The sequence below is a fragment of the Bombina bombina genome, chromosome 7 (genome assembly GCF_027579735.1).
Source record: "Bombina bombina isolate aBomBom1 chromosome 7, aBomBom1.pri, whole genome shotgun sequence".
Taxonomy (NCBI): Eukaryota; Metazoa; Chordata; class Amphibia; order Anura; family Bombinatoridae; genus Bombina; species Bombina bombina.
The window spans coordinates 231880261-231905100 of NC_069505.1; the positions used below are offsets into that span (position 1 = coordinate 231880261).

General features: G+C 39.5%; 1 protein-coding gene across 1 annotated transcript in view; it reads left to right on the forward strand.

Annotated features, from left to right (window-relative positions):
• OTOG (otogelin) overlaps positions 1-24188 on the forward strand; it is a 576525-nt gene extending 552337 nt beyond the window's left edge. Inside the window, 2 exon segments of the mRNA XM_053689346.1 lie at positions 8470-8549; positions 22823-24188. Of these exon segments, the coding sequence (XP_053545321.1) occupies positions 8470-8549; positions 22823-23023 (281 nt within the window). The 3' untranslated portion in view covers positions 23024-24188.
• Positions 24189-24840: the final 652 nt, after the last annotated feature.

Consider the following 24840-nt stretch of genomic DNA (forward strand, 5'->3'; position numbering starts at 1 on the left):
AAATACCTACAATTACCTACAATTAACCTAACACTACACTATCAATAAATAAATTAAATACAATTGCTACAAATAACTACAATTACATAAACTAACTAAAGTACAAAAAATAAAAAAGAACTAAGTTACAAAAAATAAAAAAATATTTACAAACATAAGAAAAATATTACAACAATTTTAAACTAATTACACCTACTCTAAGCCCCCTAATAAAATAACAAAGACCCCCAAAATAAAAAAATGCCCTACCCTATTCTAAATTAATAGAGTTAAAAGCTCTTTTACCTTACCAGCCCTGAACAGGGCCCTTTGCGGGGCATGCCCCAAGAAAATCAGCTCTTTTGCCTGGAAAAAAAAACATACAATACCCCCCCCCCCAACATTACAACCCACCACCCACAAACCCCTAATCTAACCCAAACCCCCCTTAAATAAACCTAACACTAAGCCCCTGAAGATCTTCCTACCTTGTCTTCACCATCCAGGTATCACCGATCCGTCCTGGCATCCGGTGCTGAAGAGGTCCAGAAGAGGCTCCAAAGTCTTCCTCCTATCCGGCAAGAAGAGGACATCCGGACCGGCAAACATCTTCTCCAAGCGGCATCTTCGATCTTCTTCCATCCGGTGCGGAGCGGGTCCATCTTGAATCAGCCGACGCGGATCCATCCTCTTCTTCCGGCGTCTCCCGACGAATGACGGTTCCTTTAAGGGACGTCATCCAAGATGGCGTCCCTCGAATTCCGATTGGCTGATAGGATTCTATCAGCCAATCGGAATTAAGGTAGGAATATTCTGATTGGCTGATGGAATCAGCCAATCAGAATCAAGTTCAATCCTATTGGCTGATCCAATCAGCCAATCAGATTGAGCTCGCATTCTATTGGCTGTTCCGATCAGCCAATAGAATGCGAGCTCAATCTGATTGGCTGATTGGATCAGCCAATAGGATTGAACTTGATTGGCTGATTGGATCAGCCAATAGGATTGAACTTGATTCTGATTGGCTGATTCCATTAGCCAATCAGAATATTCCTACCTTAATTCCGATTGGCTGATAGAATCCTATCAGCCAATCGGAATTCGAGGGATGCCATCTTGGATGACGTCCCTTAAAGGAACCGTCATTCGTCGGGAGACGCCGGAAGAAGAGGATGGATCCGCGTCGGCTGATTCAAGATGGACCCGCTCCGCACCGGATGGAAGAAGATCGAAGATGCCGCTTGGAGAAGATGTTTGCCGGTCCGGATGTCCTCTTCTTGCCGGATAGGAGGAAGACTTTGGAGCCTCTTCTGGACCTCTTCACCTGGTGAGGTGAAGACAAGGTAGGATGTTCTTCAGGGGCTTAGTGTTAGGTTTATTTAAGGGGGGTTTGGGTTAGATTAGGGGTATGTGGGTGGTGGGTTGTAATGTTGGGGGGGGGTATTGTATGTTTTTTTTACAGGCAAAAGAGCTGATTTTCTTGGGGCATGCCCCGCAAAGGGCCCTGTTCAGGGCTGGTAAGGTAAAAGAGCTTTTAACTCTATTAATTTAGAATAGGGTAGGGCATTTTTTTATTTTGGGGGTCTTTGTTATTTTATTAGGGGGCTTAGAGTAGGTGTAATTAGTTTAAAATTGTTGTAATATTTTTCTTATGTTTGTAAATATTTTTTTATTTTTTGTAACTTAGTTCTTTTTTATTTTTTGTACTTTAGTTAGTTTATGTAATTGTAGTTATTTGTAGCAATTGTATTTAATTTATTTATTGATAGTGTAGTGTTAGGTTAATTGTAGGTAATTGTAGGTATTTTATTTAATTAATTTATTGATAGGGTAGTGTTAGGTTTAATTATAACTTAGGTTAGGATTTATTTTACAGGTAATTTTGATATTATTTTAACTAGGTAACTATTAAATAGTTCTTAACTATTTAATAGCTATTGTACCTGGTTAAAATAATTACCAAGTTGCCTGTAAAATAAATATTAATCCTAAAATAGCTACAATATAATTATAATTTATATTGTAGCTATATTAGGATGTATTTTACAGGTAAGTATTTAGCTTTAAATAGGAATAATTTATTTAATAAGAGTTAATTAATTTCGTTAGATTTAAATTATATTTAAGTTAGGGGGGTGTTAGTGTTAGGGTTAGACTTAGCTTTAGGGGTTAATCCATTTATTATGGTAGCGATGAGCTCCAGTCGTCAGATTAGGGGTTAATAATTGAAGTTAGGTGTCGGCGATGTTAGGGAGGGCAGATTAGGGGTTAATACTATTTATGATAGGGTTAGTGAGGCGGATTAGGGGTTAATAACTTTATTATAGTAGCGGTGCGGTCCGCTCGGCAGATTAGGGGTTAATAAGTGTAGGCAGGTGTCGGCGATGTTGAGGGGGGCAGATTAGGGGTTAATAAATATAATATAGGGGTCGGCGGTGTTAGGGGCAGCAGATTAGGGGTACATAAGGATAACGCAGGTGGCGGCGCTTTGCGGTCGGCAGATTAGGGGTTAATTATTGTAAGTAGCTGGCGGCGACGTTGTGGGGGGCAGGTTAGGGGTTAATAAATATAATACAGGGGTCGGCGGGGTTAGGGGCAGCAGATTAGGGGTACATAAGTATAACGTAGGTGGCGGTCGGCAGATTAGGGGTTAAAAAAATTTAATCGAGTGGCGGCGATGTGGGGGGACCTCGGTTTAGGGGTACATAGGTAGTTTATGGGTGTTAGTGTACTTTAGAGCACAGTAGTTAAGAGCTTTATAAACCGGCGTTAGCCCAGAAAGCTCTTAACTCCTGCTTTTTTCCTGCGGCTGGAGTTTTGTCGTTAGATGTCTAACGCTCACTTCAGAAACGACTCTAAATACCGGAGTTAGAAAAATCCCATTGAAAAGATAGGATACGCAATTGACGTAAGGGGATCTGCGGTATGGAAAAGTCGCGGCTGAAAAGTGAGCGTTAGACCCTTTAATCACTGACTCCAAATACCGGCGGTAGCCTAAAACCAGCGTTAGGAGCCTCTAACGCTGGTTTTCACGGCTAACGCCAAACTCCAAATCTAGGCCTTAGAGTTTTTGGGTAAAGTCCCTAAGGTGGGGCTATTTCTACTCTTGCCAAACGTAATTCTATCTTATTATCTTATGGAATATATTTCTTCTTTTAAGGATCTTTTAGATAGGAAGTTTGTATTCTATCTTAGAGAAGCATATTTACATATTGGCTATATTCTTAAACCTGCCATTTCTATGGCTGATGTTGCTGCTGTTTCAACTTTTTGGTTGGACAGTTTTGTTATCAGATCTTGAATTGTCTAAACATTGTTCTTTTACTTCAACATGCTAATCATTTCATTTGTGATGCCATATTTTATGTCATTTTAATTGATATTAAATCTTTGTTTTTAGCCATTTTTACTAGAAGAGTTTTATGGCTTAAATCTCTGATATGGTGTCTAAATTTAGATTACTATCTTATCTTTTTAGAATAGTATTTTTTAATTTTTTTTCTATTGGATTTTATTATCTCTACTATTTTTTGGGGAAAGAGAGTTTTATCTGCCACAAGATAAGAAATCTAAGGGTAATTTTTAAGCTCCCAATTATTTTTTCCTTCCACTGGCTAATTAGAGATCTACTCTGAATTTGAATAAATCCAAGCTTTATAAAAAAAACAGACTGCATGAGAGTGTGGCCCTTAAACCAGTTCAACTGGGGGGGGGGGGGCAGATTGAATTTATTTCAACACATTTGGACAGTTTCTGTTCAAAATCAGTGGATTCAGAATGTTCTTTTCTCAGGGTTATCGAATATGTTTCAGAATAAAAACTCCAATGGGAAGATTCTTTCTTTCCCATGTTACAACAAACCCTGTGAAAGCTCAGGTTTTTCAAATCTAGAGTTTTCAGGGGTGATTGTTCCAGTTCCTCTGCAGGAATGGAGTTTGGGTTTCTATTCAAATCTATTCATTATACCAAAGAAAGAAGATTTGTTCAGACCAATTCTGGATCTGAAATCTTTTTAATCATTTTGTAAGAGTCCCAACTTTCAAGATGGTGACTTTAAGGACTATTGCCTTTTGTTCATCAAGGTCACTTCATGTCCATAATAGACTTACAGGACGCTTATCTTCACATTTCAATTCATTCAGACCACTATCGTTTTCTGAGGTTCTCTTTTCTAGATAAGCATTACCAATTTGTTGCTCTTCCATTTGGCTTAGCGACAGCTCAGAGATTCTTTTCAAAGGTTCTCAGTGTCCTTCTATCTGTATTCAGAGAGCAGGTTATTGCGGTGTTTCCTTATTTTGACGATATCTTGGTACTAGCTCAAATCTTTTCATTTAGTAGAATCTCACTCGAAACAATTAGTGTGGTTTCTTCAAAGGCATGGTTGGAGGATCAATTTACAAAAAGTGTTTTTTTGTTTCCTTAGACAAGAGTCACCTTTTTAGGTTTCCAGATAGGATTCAGTGTTTATGATTCTTTCTCTGACAGACAAGAGACAAATTAAGTTAATTTTAGCTTGTCTAGACCTTCAGTCTCTATTATTCCCTTCAGTGGCTATGTGCATGGAAGTTTTAGATCTCATGAATGCAGCATCGGGTGCGATTCCATTTGCTCACTTTCGTATGAAGCTTCTATAGGGTGCAGGAATTATTTTCAGATATTACAACTGATATACTTAAATCCCAACACTCTATTCTCTCTGATTTGGTGGTTGGACTATCACCTTATGGTTCAGGGGACCACATTTATTTATTCTACCTTGACTGTATTCTCAACAGATGCAAGTTTTCAGGTTGGGGAGAGTCTCTGACAGCACAAGGGGTTTGGAAACCTCAAGAGGCGAGGTTACCAATCAATATTTTAGAACTCCGTGCTATTTTCAGGACTCTTCAGGCTTGGCCTCTATTGAAGAAAAAACTTTTACATTTGTTTTAAACAGACAATAGTGACATGTGTCAATCATCAAGGAGGGACTCGCAGTCCTTCAATTATGAAGGAAGTATCTTGGATACTTTCTTGGGCAGAATCCAACTCTTGTCTAATTTCTGCGATTCATATGCCAGGTGTAGACAATTGGGAAGTGGATTTTTTCAGCCGTCAGACTTTATATCCGGGGGAGTGGTCTCTCCATCCAGATGTTTTTTTCATCTTGTACAGATGTAGGGTCTTCTAGAAATAGATCTAATGGCCTCTCGTCTAAATAAGAAGCTTCCCAGATACCTTTCCAGGTCCAGAGATCTTCAGGCGGAGATGGTGGATACCTTAACAGTTCCTTGGTTTTTACCAACCTGCTTATATTTTTTTGCCTCTGGTTCTTCTTTCAAGGGTAATCTACAAGATCATAATGGTAGGTATAGAGAAAAGACACTCTAGAGGAGGTGCGCAGATAATGGAGGAGCCAGGAACAGCAGTCAATGAGAATCAGGCCGCACTCTTGAAAGTGGAGACGATAGGAGTATCCTGTGAACACAGAAGATAGAGGCGCCTTATGGGACAGTATCGTGGACAAAAACGGAAACATACAGACAAGTCACAAACATGCTCTTGTAGGATGGTACTCACATAAGATGCAGCACAACAGTGTGCCTAACCGAGCAGGACGGGACCTTTAGTCGCCCGACAGACGTTATCACAGGAACCCACTTGTAAGTAGCAGCAGCCAGTCGGCAGAAGCAGAGGGTCTGACGTCACAGTGGGAGCCGTCCGGTGAGTAGCCAATCACAGTGCTAGTATTCCGGCAAAGTATAGGAGCAGTTACATGGACCAGATATAATGCCACACACGTAGAGCAGGTAAAGTTCAAAGGCCAACAATTTTATTGGGACCATAAAAATGTTAAAACAACAAGTAGATCGTACAGCAACGCGTTTCTCAACCCTAAGGTCGTTTCATCAGGCTGTGCAAGAGCATGTTTGTGACTTGTCTGTCCGTTTCCTTTTTTGTCCACGATACTGTCCCATAAGGCGCCTCTATCTTCTGTGTTCACAGGATACTCCTAAGATCATAATGGTTCAATCTCATGTGTTTCTGATAGCACCAGCATGGTCTCACAGGTTTTGGTATGCGGATCTTGTCCGGATGTCCAGTTGCCAGCCTTGGCCACTTCCTTTAAGGTCAGACCTTCTGTCTGTAGGCGGGCTGTTTTTCCATCAAGATATCAAATCTTTACATTTGAAGGCATGGAAATTTAACGCTTAGTACTTAGTCATAGAGGTTTCTCTGATGGATGAGGATGAGAGGATTTAGATAATATCCACTTTATTAATTGTAGGTTAAAGGATACATACCAAATCAGGAAAACATAGGACTAACAGATCCTATGCGTTTTGGCAGATTCTGTATTCATCAGTGATTAGCCCTATGGTACAGGCTCGTAAGTCTGTTTCAAGGAGATTTTTTTTTATCAGGTTTGGAAAACCTATATTTGGTGTTCCACTCATTATCATTCTTGGCATTCTTTCAGAATTCCTAGGATTTTAGTTTCTTCCGTATGTTTTGGAGAAGGGTTTATCTGCAAATACTTTGAATGTACTTTGTATCAAACCTGTTTTTTAATCTATTTCTTCTCCTTGGAGACTCAACTTAGTTTTGAAGTAGTTTTTTTCATGCTCCTCCTTTTGAGCCTATGGCCTCTATTTAACAAAGTCTGGTGGACCTGATCCAACAGTGCGGATCAGGTCCGCCAGACCTCGCTGAATACGGAGAGCAATACGCTCTCCGTATTCAGCACTGCACCAGCAGCTCACAAGAGCTGCTGGTTCAATGCCGCCCCCTGCAGAATCGCGGCCAATTGGCTGCCTGCAGGGGGGTGTCAATCAACCCGATTGTACTCGATCGGGTTGAATTGTGGCAATGTCTGTCCGCCTGCTCAGAGCAGACGGACAGGTTATGGAGCAGCGGTCTTTAGACCGCTGCTTCATAACTGGTGTTTCTGGCGAGCCTGCAGGCTCGCCAGAAACACAGGGCCTCAAGCTCTATCCGGAGCTTGATAGATAGGCCCCTATGCATTCTCTGATTATTTATTACTTTCTTGGAAAGTGTTATTTCTTTTGGCTATCTCTTCTGCTAGAAGAGTTTCTGAACTGTTTGCTCTCTTTTGTGAGTTTTCCATCAAGATAAAGCTGTTTTGCAGACTTCATTTACATTTTTGACTAAAGTTGTGAATTCTAACAAATTCAATAGGGAATTTGTTGTTTCTTTTTTGTGTCCTAAGTCTAAGAATACTGTTGTAAGGTTTTCTCATTCTTTGGATGTGGTAAGAGCTTTGAAACATTATGTTGAGGCTATTTAAGATTTCAGAAAGACTTCTAGTCTATTTGTTTTGGCTCCAGGTAAGGTCAGAAGGCCTCTGTTTTTTCTCTGTTTTTTTGATTGAAACTTTTCTTTCACAAAGCTTTTTTGAAGGCGGAGCAGTCTCTGCATCAGAGAATTACAGCTCATTTTACTAGATCAGTTGCCTCTTCTTAGGGTTGTTAAGAAAGAAGCTTCAGTTGATTAAATTTGCAAAGCAGTAATTTGTTTTTCTTTGCATATTTTTTTTAAATTTTACCATTTTGTTGTGTTTGCTTTTTCGGAAGCAGCCTTTGGTAAAAAGGTTCTTCAGGCAGTTATCTTAGTTTAATTGTAGCGCCTTTTGATTTGAGTTTTTTTTTTTTTTTAACAAAGCTTATTTATATTTTGGATTTAATTTCTCAGCTGATTTAGCTGTATCTCATATGTCACTAGCTCATGGACTCTTGCCACTTACATGAAAGAAAACATAATTTATGTAAGAACTTACCTGATAAATTAATTTATTTTTGGTGGTTATGATTTTTTTTTGTATAAAGCACTTTATTTTTTCCAGTTCCTCTTTTTGTATGCTTTTTACTCCTTTTTTCACACCTCACTTCTTGGCTACATGTTAAACTAAGGTATGAGTGAGGTGGGAGGTGTATTTATAGGCATTTTGAGGTTTGGGAAACTTTGCCCCCTCCTGGTAGGAATGTATATCCCATACGTCCCTAGCTCATGGACTCTTGCCACTATGAAACAAATTAATTTATCAGGTAAGTTATTACATAAATTATGTTTTATTAAGATTTCTACTGTGCAACTTAAATTGTGTTTTTCCTCCATAATTTCAGTACAAAGTTCAAATTTTAAATAAAATACCATTTTGATTTGAAGTAAAATGTTGAAACAATTTTAATGCAATTAAAAATATATAATTTTTACTGCATATTTTTATTTCAATATTTTGTTAATTTATTTTAGAGGCTTTTTAAATTATATGTTTTTGTGTGAGTCCTATGTTTGCATCACTTTCACATATTAAATGGCAAGATTTATAGTAGAATCTCACAAGAGATGGGCAGGATTGAGCTCCATGTGTGGTTTTCATACTAATAGGAAACTCAGTAAACGCAATGGATTGTTATTTGTTATTAGATTCTGCATAGGGTACTTTATTGTTTCTTTATCTAGTGCTCTGTTCTACATTTCATTTAGGTAAGGAAGATGGCAAGTTCTGTAAGAGAGTGACAGTGCGCATGACCATCAGAAAAAACGATTGCAGAAGTAACACTCCGGTAAGGAATTTAAGCTATTTTGTTTTTGCTCCCTAACGTGGTCTTTTAACGTCATCATACTGCACAATTTTCACTCTTTATTAGATTTTATCACATTTGACTGATATCTTAGAATACTGTGTGATATTTTGGATATTTTTTCCTAATAGTTTAACATAGTAGTAAAATGATTTAGTTAAGCCACTTTCTGTAATACAGTATGATTGTCAGAAACCAGCTCCCTTGAGGAGATCTCTTTGAATAAACTAGTTAGGAGTCAAGTTTAATTTTCAGATAGAGAGTACAGTTTTCTGAAATGTATCACTTTCTCCAGTTATTTATAGTTAAAACCTAGTTTTAATACTGAAGAAGTCTCAGGTGTGTGCATGTGTCTTCAACACTAAGGGCTAGATTACAAGTGAAGTGATATTTTAACATGCGCAAACTTGACCAGTGGTTAATTAAAAAATGTCCCCCAATTGCCCCTCAAATAAAGTGTACAGTTCCTTTATTAAATATATATACTGTATATTAGAAATATGAGCATCTTTTTAAAAAAAAAAAAACAAACAACTGCATGAAGCAGTTATAAGGGGTTAAAGTGAGGGGATCTGGGGTGTTAGAAAAAAATGGCATTAAAAGTTTCTTTACATAGCGCTCTATGGGAACTGTGTTTTAAACTGTAAATATATTTGTATATGCTTATATACAAATATATTTAAGTGTTAATATGTGTATATTCACATTTAAACACACACACATATATATATATATATATATATATATATATATATATGTATATGTATATATTCATATACTTACTCCCTGCACTGCTCTAGGTTCTTTGCCATGTTTCACGGCATCAGAACGAGCATATGGAAGCGCGCTATCGTGAGTGCAATGCTTCCAGGCAATGCAAAAGCGAGGTCGCGCTCACATTGTGCTTAACCTGTAATACCTGCACACATTTGCATTAACTGGTATTACTGAGTGGAGTGCAAATATTGCGATCGTGAAAGTTAAATTTTGCGCTCCACTAATAATCTAGACCTAAATGGGGGACTATCACAAGCTTATACTCTTGTTTTTACTAACGTCTTCACATATGGTGTGTTTTGCACGTGTTACATCCGGAAACTTTTTGGGTTCCCAGTAATAAACCGAAATGTGTTGTCTGGAGTTTATCGAGTCCATTTAGCTTTGAAATTGAATAAATTAAAAAATGGTTCCATAAATGTGTTGTAAAGTATCAATAATATAGATTGTGATCAGTAGAAACAGGACTGGCTCATATTAAGGGGCCGATTTATCAAGCTCCGTATGGAGCTTGATGCCCCTTGTTTCCAGCGAGCCTTCAGGCTCGCTGGAAACAGAAGTTATGAAGCAGCAGTCTAAAGACCACAGCTCCATAACCTGTCCGTCTGCTCTGAGGCCGCGGACAGAAATCAACCTGATTGAATACGATCGGGTTGATTGACGCCCCCTGCTAGCGGCCGAATCTGCAGGGGGCGGCATTGCACCAGCAGTTTACAAGAACTGCTGGTGCAATGATAAATGCCGACAGTGTATGCTGTCTGCATTTATCGGTGTGCGGCGCACATGATATGCTACATCGTATCATGTCCGCTCGCACATTAATAAATATACCCCTTACTGTAGGACTATTTTTTATAAATCCAATAATAAAAAAGTGCTTTTGATGAACAATTAAAATGGCTGATTGTGATCACAGCAACATCAAAGACAACTCATCTGCAGCCGGTAATATGTCAAACAATAGCTTATGATTAACCCCATAGTTTCAAACACCAATGCCATATAGTGCTCATGACACGTGCACAATCCTGAGCCTTCTTTAGTTTGTTCTCATGAAAAGGTGCTAAGTTTCAACATAGGATTCAGATAGAGAGAGAGATGTAAACTTCACTTTCATATCCATTTAAACTTTCTCAATTAAAGGGATAGTAAAGTTAAAATTAAACGTTCATGAATCAGACAGAGCATTACATTTTAAACAACTTTTCAGTTTACTTCTGTTTTCTAATTTGCTTTGTTCTCTTGGTATCCTTTGATTATCACCATGAACAGTGGCTTTAAAGGGACAGTAAACACCAGAATTGCTGTTGCTTAAAAAGAAAGATAATCCCTTTATTACCCATTCCCCAGTTTTGCATAACCAATACAGTTATAATAATACACTTTTTACCTCTGTAATTACCTTGTATATAAACTTCTGCTGTCTGCCCTTTTATTTCAGTACTTTTGACAGACTTGCATTTTAGCCAATCTGTGCACACTCCTCGGTCACTTCATTTGCATGAGCTCAATGTTATCTATATGAAACACATGAACTAATGCCCTCTAGTGGTGAAAATGCATTCAGATTAGAAGCAGTTGTTAAAGTCTGAGAAATTTGCATAATTGGTGATAAAAGTAAATTGGGAAGTTGTTTAAAATTACATGCCCTATTTAAATCATAAAAGTTTTTTTGGACTTGACTGTCCCTTTAAGAAAGATCAGTGTGGCAGAGACATTTATTATGCATTGTGAAGGAGATAGATGGCAGCTAGGGAGACCAGAGAGGATAGAGCTGCAATGGTCAAGGTGGTAAATGATGAGAATGTGAATTAAGATCTTTGTTGTGTCTTATGTGAGGAAGTGGCAAATTTTATAGATAGGTAGAAATGGGCAGAAGTTGGCTAAAGACTGTGAGGCCTATTTATCAAGCCATCAACCGCAAATACGCTGGAATTCCGCAGCGTAATTGTGGAGAGCCTGATTCCCCATAGTTATTAAAGCCTACAAACCGGCAAAAGTAGAAATCTGTGACGTAACATACGATCCGCCGGTCTCAGTCCGACACAGATCGATGCTTACGTCATTACAGATGTTCCGAATGCAAATGCGGCACTATCTGACTACTTTTGCTAGTTAACAAATATCTAGGTGTAAACATAACTTTTATTCTCCCATAGGAATCAAAGCTTATGTTCGCTGTAGTCCGATATCCCATTGATTTTTATGGGAGAATAAAAGTTATGTTTACACCTAACACCCTAACATATACCCCGAGTCTAAACACCCCTTATCTGCCACCCCATACACTGCCGCAACCTACATTATACTTATTAACCCCTAATCTGACACCCCTACACCGCTGCCACCAACATAAAGTTATTAACCCCTATCCCGCCGCTCCCGGAGCCCACCACAACTAAATAAATGTATTAACCCCTAAACCGCCAGCCCCCCACATTGCCATAAACTAAATTAAACTATTAACCCCTAAACCTAACAACCCACTAACTTTATATTAAATATTAACTCATCTCTATCTTATAATAAATTTAAACTTACCTTTAGAGTTAAATTAAACTATATTAAACTAATAATTAATCTACCCTAACTATTATAGTAAAATTACATTAAACTATTAATTAATCTACCCTAACTATTATACTACAATTACATTAAGCTACATTAAACTAATAATTAATCTACCCTAACTGCTATACTAAAATTACATTAAGCTACATTAAACTAATAATTAATCACCCTATTATACTAAAATTACATTAAACTAACAATTAAATTAACTATATTATATATTTAAAGACCTAACCCTACTCAAATAATTTAATTCTACAATTAAAAATTACAAAGTTACAAAAAACTAACAACTGTTACCAAAAATAACAAACACTAAGTTACACAAAATAAAAAAGATATTATCAAAGATTTAAACTAATTACACCAAATCTAAGAGCCCTATAAAAATAAAAAAGCCCCCCCAAAATAAAAAAAACCTTAACCTACAATAAAGTACAAATAGCACTTAAAAGGGCTTTTTGCGAGGCATTGCCTCAAAGAAATAAGCTCTTTTACCTGTAAATAAAAAATACAAATACCCCCCCAACAGTAAAACCCACCACCCACACAACCAACCCCCCAAATAAAATCCTAACTAAAAAAACCTAAGTTCCCCATTGCCCTGAAAAGGGCATTTGGATGGGCATTGTCCTTAAAAGGGCATTTAGCTCTATTGCAGCCCAAACCGTAATCTAAAACTAAAACCCCAAATCAGCCAATAGGATTGAGCTTACATTCTATTGGCTAATTGGAATAGCCAATAGAATGTGAGCTTAATCCTATTGGCTGATTGCAACAGCCAATAGGATTTTTTCAACCTTAATTCCGATTGGCTGATAGAATTCTATCAGCCAATCGGAATCTAAGGGATGCCATCTTGGATGACGTCATTTAAAGGAACCTTTATTCGGGAAGAAGACGCCGTAAGAAGAGGATGCACCGCGTCGGATGTCTGGAAGATGGAGCCGCTCCGCGACGGATGGATGAAGATGCCATCTGAGTGAAGACTTCTGCGGGCTTGGATGAAGACTTCGGCCGCTTGGATGAAGACTTCTGACGGCTTCTTGGAGGATGGATGTCGCATCTTCAAAACTGTAAGTCGATCTTCAGGGGTTAGTGTTAGGATTTTTTAAGGGTTTATTTTTAGTTTAGGGTTTGGGCTGCAATAGAGCTAAATGCCCTTTTAAGGGCAATGTCCTTTCAAATGCCCTTTTCAGGGCAAAGGGGAGCTTAGGTTTTTTAGTTAGGTTTTTATTTGGGGGGGTTGGTTGTGTGGGTGGTAGGTTTTACTGTTGGGGGGGTATTTGTATTTTTTATTTACAGGTAAAATAGCTTATTTCTTTGGGGCAATGCCCCGTAAAAGGCCCTTTTAAGGGCTATTTGTAGTTTATTGTAGGTTAGGGGGGTTTTATTTGGGGGGGGGCTTTTTTATTTTCGTAGGGCTCTTAGATTAGTTGTAATTAGTTTATATATTCGAAAAATTCTTTTTTATTTTGTGGTTTTTTTTTGGTAACTTAGTGTTTGTTATTTTTTGCAACTTAGTTGTTAGTTTTTTGTAACTTTATAATTTTTAATTGTAGAATTTAATTATTTGAGTAGGGTTAGGGTTTTAAACATATAATGTAGTTAATTTAATTGTTTAGTGTAATTTTAGTATAATAGGGTAGATTAATTATTAGATTAATGTATCTTAATGTAATTTTAGTATAACAGTTAGGGTAGATTAATTATTAGTTTAATGTAGCTTAATGTGATTTTAGTATAATAGGGTAGATTAATTAATAGTTTAATATAGTTTAATGTAATTTTAGTATAATAGTTAGGGTAGATTAATTATTAGTTTAATATAGTTTAATTTAATTCTAAAGGTAAGTTTAAATTTATTATAAGATAGAGATGAGTTAATATTTAATATAAAGTTAGCGGGTTGTTAGGTTTAGGGGTTAATAGGTTAATTTAGTTTATGGCGATGTGGGAAGCTGGCGGTTTAGGGGTTAAAAATTTTATTTAGTTGCAGTGGGCTCCAGGAGCGGCGGGATAGGGGTTAATAACATAATGTAGGTGACGGCAGTGTAGCGGCAGCAGATTAGGGGTTAATAACATAATGTATGTGGCGGTGGGCTCCGGGAGCGGTGGAATAGGGGTTAATAACTTTATTAGAGTGGTGGTGGGCTCCAGGAGCAGCGGGATAGGGGTTAATAACTTTATTTAGTTGCGGCGGGGTCGGGAGCGGCGGGGTAGGGGTTAAACAGTTTAGTATAGTGGCGGAGTTTAGTGACAGTAGACAAATAAAGCTGTGAAAAGCAGAATAGCAGCGAGATTGATGACAGTTAGTTAACAACAGTCCGCTGCTCATCTCCCCGTATTTGGTGCGCGGCTTTCTTGTTAAATATGGAGAGCGTATTCAGGTCTGCGGCGATGTCAGGCGAGTGTATTGGTGCCGTTGAATGCAGCACAGTTGACGGCTTGATAAATAGGCCTCTGTATGTGAGAAGTTAAATAAATACCAGTGTAAAGTGTGACCCCAAGACATCAGGCATGCGGGGGTTGGGGTAATAATGTTATTATCAACAGTTATCAAAAGATGTGGGGGAAGTGATTTTTTAAGAAGGGGAGGAAATAAGGAGCTCCGTTTTGGAGAGATTTAGCGTAAAATAGAGAGAGAACATCCAAGATAAAATACTAGAAAGACAGGTCTGGTGCATAGAGGCACATTTGGGTGTCATCAGCATACAAATGATATGGAAACCTGTAGAAGTTTATGAGGTATAGATTGAAAAGGGGATGGGAACAAGGTCAAATCCTTGTGTTATCCCAACAGAAAGTGGAAAAGGGGGCACAGGATGCAACAGAAAAGGCTACACAGAAGGTACGGTTAGACAGGAAGGAGGAGGAGAAACACAAAAGGATATGTGATAAACGTGTAGAAACTTGCTTTTCCAGAAGATTTTAGGCAAGATGGAGTAGGGAAATATGAAGTTGGATGGGAATGTTGGATCAATATGCTTAACAAATTACCAAATTATTTGATACAATATTTCCTTACTGTAGTCTAAATAGAGGACAATATTAGTACTTAAGTTATGGCAGTACTACAATAATAATATAGTGCCAGTAGCCAAGGATATGAATATTATATCTAAATATACAAATACCACCACATATTTATAGGATCATAAATGTTATAATTGCCAGTGACTTTGATATTGTTGTTTTTTTTTACCTGAAACATAGAACAGCTGATGTACCTGTAGAGAACATTAATAGCTGCAGTAAACACATACAGCATCCCCTATGGATGCTTTTTTTCTTTAATTTTGTTTTTTAATTTTTTATTTTTTTTATTTTATTTTTAAAAGAGCTTTATTGAGAAAAATAAACTTTCATAATACAATTGGTACATTTGCAATGTCAGACACCATTTTACACCATTAAGAAAGTAAAAGAAAAAAAAAATTCTGATGTTAATAATATGTAACAGTCTAAGAGACCCCTATTACACGGGTCACATTATGTAAAATAGAAGAAAACATCAGTCTGCTACTAGCGAAGTGTCAAACAAGATCTCAGTAAATGATTAGCTCTTTACATACATTTTCAAGAATTTTGTAGTAACTAATGACATGTCTTTTTAAGGTAAAGACACGATGCTTAAGTAACAAATATAAACACAAACAATTCAGGTCTAAAAAAGAAAAAATATACAGATATGCAAGGTGTTACCCGGGTCACAGCACAGCTCACTAGTCTAAGTACTCCGATCCCCCCAGTATATACACAGTCAGGGGGGACTAGAGGGAACCGGGGGCAGGTCAGTGGCTGTATGAGAAGCAGGGGGAAAAGGAAGGAAGGGGAAGAAACTAGGAGGGGTAAAGAGAAGGTGAAGGGGAAAGAGATACCCGGAAGGGTAAGGAGAGGGTGAAAAAAAAAAAAATTAGGGCACAGGACATCCATCACCCAAGGATCACCTCCCAACCCAAGTTCCAGAACTCTCACTCATCTCTCTGTTCCGGGGCCCCCCCACAGCAGCAACATTTCCGTGTATGCATCTAATGTCACGGTCTTCACATAATGATATTTCTCCAAGAGGAGTATATTTTGCACATTTTGAAATAGCAAAATTTCTGGGATTTTTGGAATTTCAAGGTCAATTAGTTTCTGCATCTCCCGCCAGACAGAGGACCAAAAGTCCAGCAGGAGCGGACAGTCCCACCAGATATGCAAGATCGTACCAGTGCCACCGCACCCCCTCCAGCACTTCTCTGAAGCTCTCGGGTAGATTGCTCTGAGTCTAGACGGTGTGAGATACCACCGGCTTAGGAATTTATAGTGCGATTCTTGCATACGAGCAGAGACTGACAATGTCTTTACTGCTCTGAAAATCTGCAGCCATGCCTCTCTAGAGAGCTCAGAGTCTAACTCCTTATGCCAAGCTCTTGTGTAGTTTGGAAGGGGGCTGTCTCTAGGCTGTAGAAGTAAAGTATAGACGCGGGAAACCAAGTGTCCAACCGCAGTACCTTGAGTACATAGAGATTCAAAGGGGGAGGGGTCTCTCATCAGTTGCAACTTGTGTTTGTGAGTGTTGATAAAGTGTCCTATTTGCAAGTAGGTAAACCAAGTCAAAGAGAGATCCGGGTAGTCTGACACGATTTCATCTTTTGTTTTCAGTCGTCCCATATGGACAAAGCTGGCCGCCTGATTAACAAAGGGGGGATTCCCCCCTAAGGACACCCGAGATTGTAAGGGCAAATCAGGATTGCCAAAGATAGGCGTCAGTGGTGAGATTGGGGTGGAAACATGGGAGTCAGTCCACAGTGTGGCATCCCAAGTCAAAAAGAGCTCCTCCAAGAGGGGAAACCCCACTATTTGTGAGGGCCTGTGTTTGCTATTTATCCACAGTAATGGTGTCAGGTCACTAACCCGGAGGATCTCTTTATCTGTGGAAATCCAATCTTTTTGTGAGTTTTCCTGACACCACTCGACCACTCTCTGTAAAATTACTGCTTTTCTGTAAAGCCTTATGTCTGGGAGGGCCAAACCACCCTCCCCTCTTGTCTTGTACAACGTCCGCCTACTAACCCTTGGTCTAGTCCCCTGCCAGATGTATTCCTCGATTAGATTTTGGAACTGTGGAAGGAAGGCATGTGGGAGCAGAATGGGCAATGTCTGGAGTAGATAAAGCAGTCTAGGGAGGACGTTCATCTTCACCACCCCAATCCATCCCAGCCATGAGATGTTTTTATGTTTCCACGCAGAAAGGTCGGCCGCAACCTCACGTCGGAGTGCTGCATAATTTGACTCAAATATGTCCTGGTTGGAGACAGCAAGATAAACTCCCAGGTACTTAAGATATCTATCTTTTATCTGAAATGGGCTATAGTCCCTTAACCAGTCCTTGTCAGATTGTTCCAAGTTGATCCCTAGCACCTCTGACTTGGTGGCATTAAGCAGGAAGCCAGAGACATTTCCGTATCTAGCGAACTCCTGCAGGAGGGCAGGGACAGATGTCCTCAAGTTACTCAGGGTGAAAAGCAAGTCATCAGCATACATACTTATTTTATATTCCCGCTCTCCTATCATATAACCCGTTATTCCGCAGTTGTCACGGATATTGCACGCCAGTGCTTGAACCGAGATGGAGAACAGCAGGGGAGACAGAGGGCACCCCTGTCTGGTCCCATTGGTAATGGCAAATGGCTCAGACAAAAGACCATTGACCCTAACCCGTGCAGTAGGCCCAGAGTGAAGGCCGAAAACCATCTCCACGAACCGCTCACCAAAGCCCACCCTCTTCAGGGTATTCTTATGGAACTGCCAGCTCACCGGGTCGAAAGCTTTTTCTGCATAGAGGGAGGCAAAGCCCTCCCTTCAGATAAAGAATTGAACATGGATTGCAAGTGTGGTAATAGGATGGGCAGAAAGGTCTTATAATATTTCGAGCCTAGCTTGTCCGGGCCAGGGCACTTCCCACTTGGAAGGCTTTTTAGAGCATCCTCTATCTCTTCTCTGGTCAGAGAGGAGTCAAGGAGATCAGCTGCCTCTGAGTTCAGCTCTTTCAGTTTCGTGTCTTTGAGATATTTTTGAACCATAAGATCCCGGGAAGAACCTGCAGCCTCACAAGCAGTCTAAGTGGGCGTTAAGTTATAAAGACTGCTATAATAATGCCGGAAAATTTCCGCTATGCCAGGGCTATCCCTATGGACCTTGTCCATGTGATCTCTCATGGAATAGACATATGCCTTAAGCTGGGATCTCTTAAGTGTTCTCGCCAAGAGTTTCCCGGCTTTGTCTCCACCCTCATAGTACTTCTGATTTAACCAAATTGCAATTTTATGGTTTTCCTCCTGGACGAGCTGGTTAAAATCTTTTCTGGCCTGAGTCAGTTCAGTCTCCCTAACTTCATTTAAGGGGTCCTTTCTGTGCAAGTCCTCTAATGACTTAATTTCTGAAAGCAAACGGTCGTATTTGTCTCTCCTCTCTTTCTTCAGTCGTGCTTTATGTTTAATGAGATGACCCCTGATAACACTCTTATGAGCCTCCCAGACTGTTGTAAAGGGCAGTTCGTCCGTCATGTTTAGTTCAAAGTATTCTAACTTATGGGTTGAGATATCCGCGACAATGTCAGGGGCATTCAAAAGGGCGTCGTCTAACCTCCAGGTAAATGAGGTAGGGGGTGTGTCAGGCCACATCATCTGAAATGCGACCGGAGCATGATCTGACCATGTGATTGGGGCAATCTCACTACTCTGTATATATTCAATGCCTTGCAAGTCTACAAAGAAATAATCAATGCGTGAGTACTTCTTGTGCGGGCTAGAGTAGAATGTAAATTTTTTGTCAGTCGGATATAGAGTGCGCCAAACATCATGCAGTAAATTATGTCTAAGTGTAGCATTTATGTGTTTAATTACATGATGTGGCACGCTTGAGATACCATTAGATGTGTCTTGTTTAGGGATAAGAGGTACATTAAAATCCCCTCCCATAATGATAACCCCCTTGGCATGATCAAGCAGTCTACCCGAGATAGTTTTAAGAAAAACATGCTGAGCAACATTCGGGGCATACACATTGACCATTGTTACTTGAGCACCATGGAGTGAGCCCACCAACATGAGGAACCGGCCTTCCCTATGCCGATGGGTCTCTTGTATTTGAAATGGTATTCCGTGACGAATCAGGATACCAACTCCATTTTGTTTGCGGGGGCCAGAGGAGAAAAGAGCTGTCGGTTATCTATGATTATGCCATTTCGGCTCCCTCTGCCTAGCAAAATGGGACTCCTGTATAAAAATCACATCCCCACTCATTTTGTGTAACTCCCTCATGACTATTGAGCGTTTGCCCGGGCTATTCAAGCCCTTCACGTTTATCGTCAGAAATCTCAGAGGGTGAACCCGTGAGTTCTGGCGCCCGGTGTCCATCAATAAAAAAAAAAAAAAAAGGAACAAAGAAGAGGGGCAGGGGAAAGGGAAAGTTGGGAAAAAAGAGGGGACACAAATCAGATCAGGGGAAGAAATGTATTTAGCTTCTAGGAGTGATTTTACTGATATTCCAGACCCTGACCCCAGTGGGGATATTTGCTAAATAAGAAAAGTATAAGATAAGATCTACTATAGCAGCTGTGACTGCAAATCCGGGTCTCAGTAAGACCAGCTAGCCTCTGTATAGGCTTTTCTAAGGGGAATATACTGGCGGTTAGCCTATTGACATATAATGAAACGTACAGAAATTATTTCAAATTGACTCATCCTTCATATACATGACTTCAGACATTTAAATACATTTAGCAGTTTAGTTGAGGATTTGCAAAATGAACCAATATTTAACATTTTAGAACCAATGGGGTAGTATGTACGCCAAGGTTGGACGGCCGTCGAAATAATATCGCGCCATCCATCCCCAGTGCACATAGACCATATGTACAACAACTCTGCAGGAAACATTTAAACATGAAATATACCAATAACAGATGATCCCAGGCTAATCTCAAGAGTTATTAGTTTGGCAAGTAAATAGAGTTTCTGGCTGGGTGACGAGATCAGTTTAATATATGAGACACTAGTGTGCCAAACACTTATAAGATACAGACCAATCCAGGGAAAGTCTCATTATCTCAGGGAAAGTCCCTGACCAAGGCACATAAAACAGAAAAAACTAGCATGTTTTCTTACCTGTCCCATTAGAACAAACAGGAAGTACCCGCAGGAACGTGTGGTTTCATACATTTAAGCACATTTAACAGGAAAACTGGGAAACAGCGGATTGAACAAATATTTCAGGACCAGGAGGGTAGTATGTACGCCAAGGACAGACAGCCGCAAAAAAAAAAAAGCAAGCCATCTGTCCCCAATGCACATAAATCATATACACAGTAACCCTGCAGAAGACATATAAGCATGAAATATAACAATAACAGATGACCCTGAGCTAATCTCAGGGGATAGTATTTTAACAAATAGATATGGTTACTGGTAGGGTAGTGAGATCAGTTCAGTATTCGAGACATTAGCATATTAACTTCTTATAAGATATAATTCAGTCCAAGAAAAAAGTCTCAATATCTCAGGTTGAGTCCCTGGCCATGGCACATATATTAGAGAAGACAGGTGTGTTTTCTTACCTCTCCCGTCAGGATGAACAGGAGGCTCCTGTTGGATCCAGTGGTGGGTTGTCCATGTTGATCGGTTGAGGCACCGCTATGCTCAGTGTGGCGCAGAACCTGTCCAGGTCCTCAAAGGAGCAGAAAACTGCTGATCTATCACTGTTAGTAGCCACCAAACAAGTGGGGAATCCCCATCTGTAGGGAATCTTATGTTCCTGCAGGGCAGATGTCAAGAAGTGAAGTTCCCTGCGCTTCTGTAGAGTGGCGGGGCATAGATCTGAGAAGATTTGTAAGGTGATCCCTGCATGCTGAACCGGTTGCTTGTTTCTGCTACACCGAAGAATCTCCTCCTTATCCTTATAGTTCAGCATTCTGAGGATTACATCCCTTGGGGGAGCCTTCGGCGATGGTTTAGGGCGCAACGCCCTATGTGCCCTTTCTATGATGACCTCGGCTGCTAGCGGGGTACCTTTCACTGTTCTGAAGAGTTCCTGTAGATAACCATGCAAGGCGGTAGGGTTGATAGCTTCCGGAATCCCTCTCACTCGTAGGTTATTCCGCCTACTGCGATTATCCAAGTCCTCCACTCTTTCTAATAGACTCTGAATAAGATTGGTGTTTTGTTGTGTTTGGGAATTGGTCTCTTTTAGTTGCTGCTGTAATGAGTTTTGTGAGTCCTCCACCACCACTACTCTCTGCAAGAGCTCAGAGAGGTCTTTCTTCAATTCGCTGAATAAGTTCTTAATGTCTGCAGCTATACCTTTGATGTCTTCTTTTGAGGAAAGGGATTTGAGGTCCTCTTTAGTAACAAATTGTGAGAGGTCAGGGGGCACATATGTAGAATCCTCTTCCCTGGAGTGGACTTGTGTCTGGCTGTCCTCACTCAACAATGCCTCTGCAGGTTTAATGTAGTAGTTCATGTTCCTGGTCTTTGCACCTTTTTCAGCACCCACTTGCTTTTTCTGGGCCATTGTGGTACTTTTTAGGGGAGACAATCACCACAAAAGAGAGGGAACTGGTGCACAAATGTAGGGCCTGGGTAATCTCTCTGGAATGGGGGTGGAGATGAAAGGAATTGTCCTCTGTGAGTTATCAATTTGTAGAGAGAAAAGGGATTCACAAGTCTCTCTCCCTCTTATGAACTCTGGGCACTCTGAGCCGTGTAGCACAGTCTTATAATTGGGATACAGCCTGGGATGCGCCCTTTGAGACTAGCAGCACAAAATGAAAGCTGCGTCGCAAGTCCCTAGGCCTCAGTCACGGCCTCCTCCCACAAACACACTGCAAAAGGGCCGAGTAGTTTAGGTGCGTTAATAAGGCCTGTGTGTTGATTTAAGTGCCTCCCAAATGATTCGTGTGTTTTGCCGAGTGCTCCAAGTTTTTTTTTTTTTTATTGTCAAATAATATCCCCCAGAGGCTTTGATTTGGCGTCCGCCTGCCTCCACCTCCGCTTACCGGCTTTATAAGTGTTCAGTTCAGTTGCACCGGGAGTCCTAACCAGCGGCTCCGGAAGGCTAGTAACACTAACTGCTTGAAGGTCTGTTGGATGTTGGGCCAAGCAGGGCGGGTAAAGGTTCTGGTCAGTGAAACCTCCGCTCTTCTCTGTGTACGCGGCTGCAATGATCACGTGCAAGTCCGGTGCTGGTCTGAGGCCATTGCATGCCGCGTTTCTGTGTCACAGCCCAACCTGATTGCTGACACTTATGAGGGTCTCTCTGCTTAGTGTGATCGGGTTGTATCTCCGCACGATCTGTCCTCTCAGTTCCCAGTGCGTCTCTGTTAAGGTCGCAGCTCAGGGCCCAGTGCCAAGATTGTTAAAGGCACCCTCTGGGTATCATAATATGTTGTTTTTGGGACTGTTATGAATGTCCTGCAGTCCCCTTGGTTCTTAGGCTCATTTATAAATCTGTTTTGAGGTACTTTATGGGCTTTGGAGGCATTTGGCTAACCTTCAGCTTAGGAGCACTACACACACACGGCCATTCTCCTGCACAGCCTGCCTCCGCCCCCTGTTTTTTAATTTTTTTAAACAAGTGTTGTATGTGTAGCTTAATAAAGACTTTTCTACAATTTATGATTTGTCCAGTTTCAGATTAAATCACTGTAAAAGGGACCTAAATTTCTCCTGTATTTGTTTGATAAATTTTGTCCTGTCTCTTTAAAATATTGTATCATTGTTGCACTTTTATCTTTTGTACCCATGGACTGCGCTGCTGAATTTATTGTCACTTTATAAAGTATAATAATAATAATAATAATAATAATAAGTTTATGACATGGTAGCATTCATTTCTTGTCCTAATCTTTTTTTTTCTTCTAGGTCAACATTGTTTCTTGTGATGGAAAGTGCCCATCTGCCAGCATCTATAACTACAACATCAATACATATGCCAGATTTTGCAAATGTTGCAGAGAGCTTGGCCTGCAGAGACGTGTTGTCCAATTATACTGTAGCGGAAACTCAACATGGGTAAATTATTCCATCCAAGAGCCCACGGACTGTTCCTGCCAGTGGTCCTAAAATACACTCTACAGGACATGTTTTTTTTCCGACTGTGGAAACATAAATTATACTAATGCTCAATACAATATTGTCTATACAATGTTTTGTGATAATTTTTCGCTATTGGTCAAACATAAAACAGTCTTTCCATACTGGTAATCTCTTTGACCAGTGTTATCAACTTCATCTTAAGGTAATCCAGTCTTCAAGATCAATGTGCCAACATCTACATGGAAGACCAAATTATTTAAAACTGAAAAATTATGCCATTGAATAAATAATAAAAGCAACTCCTAATGTTTTACTGCTTAAAACAATGTTGTTATTTTAACTGATCATTCATTAGTACCTTTGCCAGTACTTTAGAAAATATGGATATCTTAAACAGAACCATTTATTACTTGCAGCTAAACAAACTGTACAATATTGTTTTTAAATATATTTATGTACCAAACACATTTTGAAATAAAACATACTCTGACCATGCATATAGTGACATCTCAGACGTATTAAACAAAGAATAATAAAAATATAATCCAATCCAGTGTGCATGGATTTTAATGTACTTGGCTAATGTAAGAACCAATTTTAGTGATCTATTTTAGACTTTTAATTTGCTTATATTTTTGTCCTCAAATCCAGTATCAAGACTTTATTTAAAAAAAAAAAAAAAAAACTATCCATGTTAATCAAATGTAGGAATTGGATCAAAATTGTTACTTTTTGAGCATGAGCTAACGACTTCTGTTATTTAAATAATCTAGTAGTTTCCAAATGTTCTTAATGCAGTATTTTTGGAACCTCAGTTAAACATTCAATAATACAAATGCATAAAGCTGTATCAGACTCATCATCAGATTATGGTGCCAACTACTTTTGCCTTTCGATTTTCATAGAATTCAGTGTATTATAATTTATACTGCATATTACTACAAAGTAACAATCTCGCTGTAATACAATGATGTAATTAATTATACTTGAGTTTTGTAAAGTTATTTTGTATAAGTATCCAAAGAATATCTGCACAATGTGTTGATTAAAAATAATAATTTAATAATAGAAAAGGATTTCAATCAAAAAAGAAAAGAAAAAGTGAAAACAGTTTTTGTGTTTCTTGTGATACCTATCTACATGCACTATTTTTGTTCTCTTCGTATTAAAGGTACATGAAAAAATAAACTCACATATTTTGTTAGAATAATTTATTTTTATATGAATTCCATTTCTACCAATGTTTATTTAACCTGCACTAAAAGGTGCATTGCAATGTTCCATTTGATGAAACCATATACTCATCTGGGGCAGCAAGAGTGAAGTGCATAACAAATTATGGCCTAGATTTAGAGTTTGGCGGTAGCCGTGAAAACCAGCGTTAGAGGCTCCTAACGCTGGTTTTAGGCTACCGCCGGTATTTGGAGTCAGTCAGGAAAGGGTCTAACGCTCACTTTTCAGCCGCGACTTTTCCATACCGCAGATCCCCTTACGTCAATTGCGTATCCTATCTTTTCAATGGGATCTTTCTAACTCCGGTATTTAGAGTCGTGGCTGAAGTGAGCGTTAGAATTCTAATGACAAAACTCCAGCCGCAAAAAAAAGTCAGTAGTTAAGAGCTTTCTGGGCTAACACCGGTTTATAAAGCTCTTAACTACTGTGCTCTAACGTACACTAACACCCATAAACTACCTATGTACCCCTAAACCGAGGTCCCCCCACATCGCCGCCACTCGATTCAATTTTTTTAACCCCTAATCTGCCGCCCACCACCTACGTTATACTTATGTACCCCTAATCTGCTGCCCCTAACACCGCCGACCCCTATATTATATTTATTAACC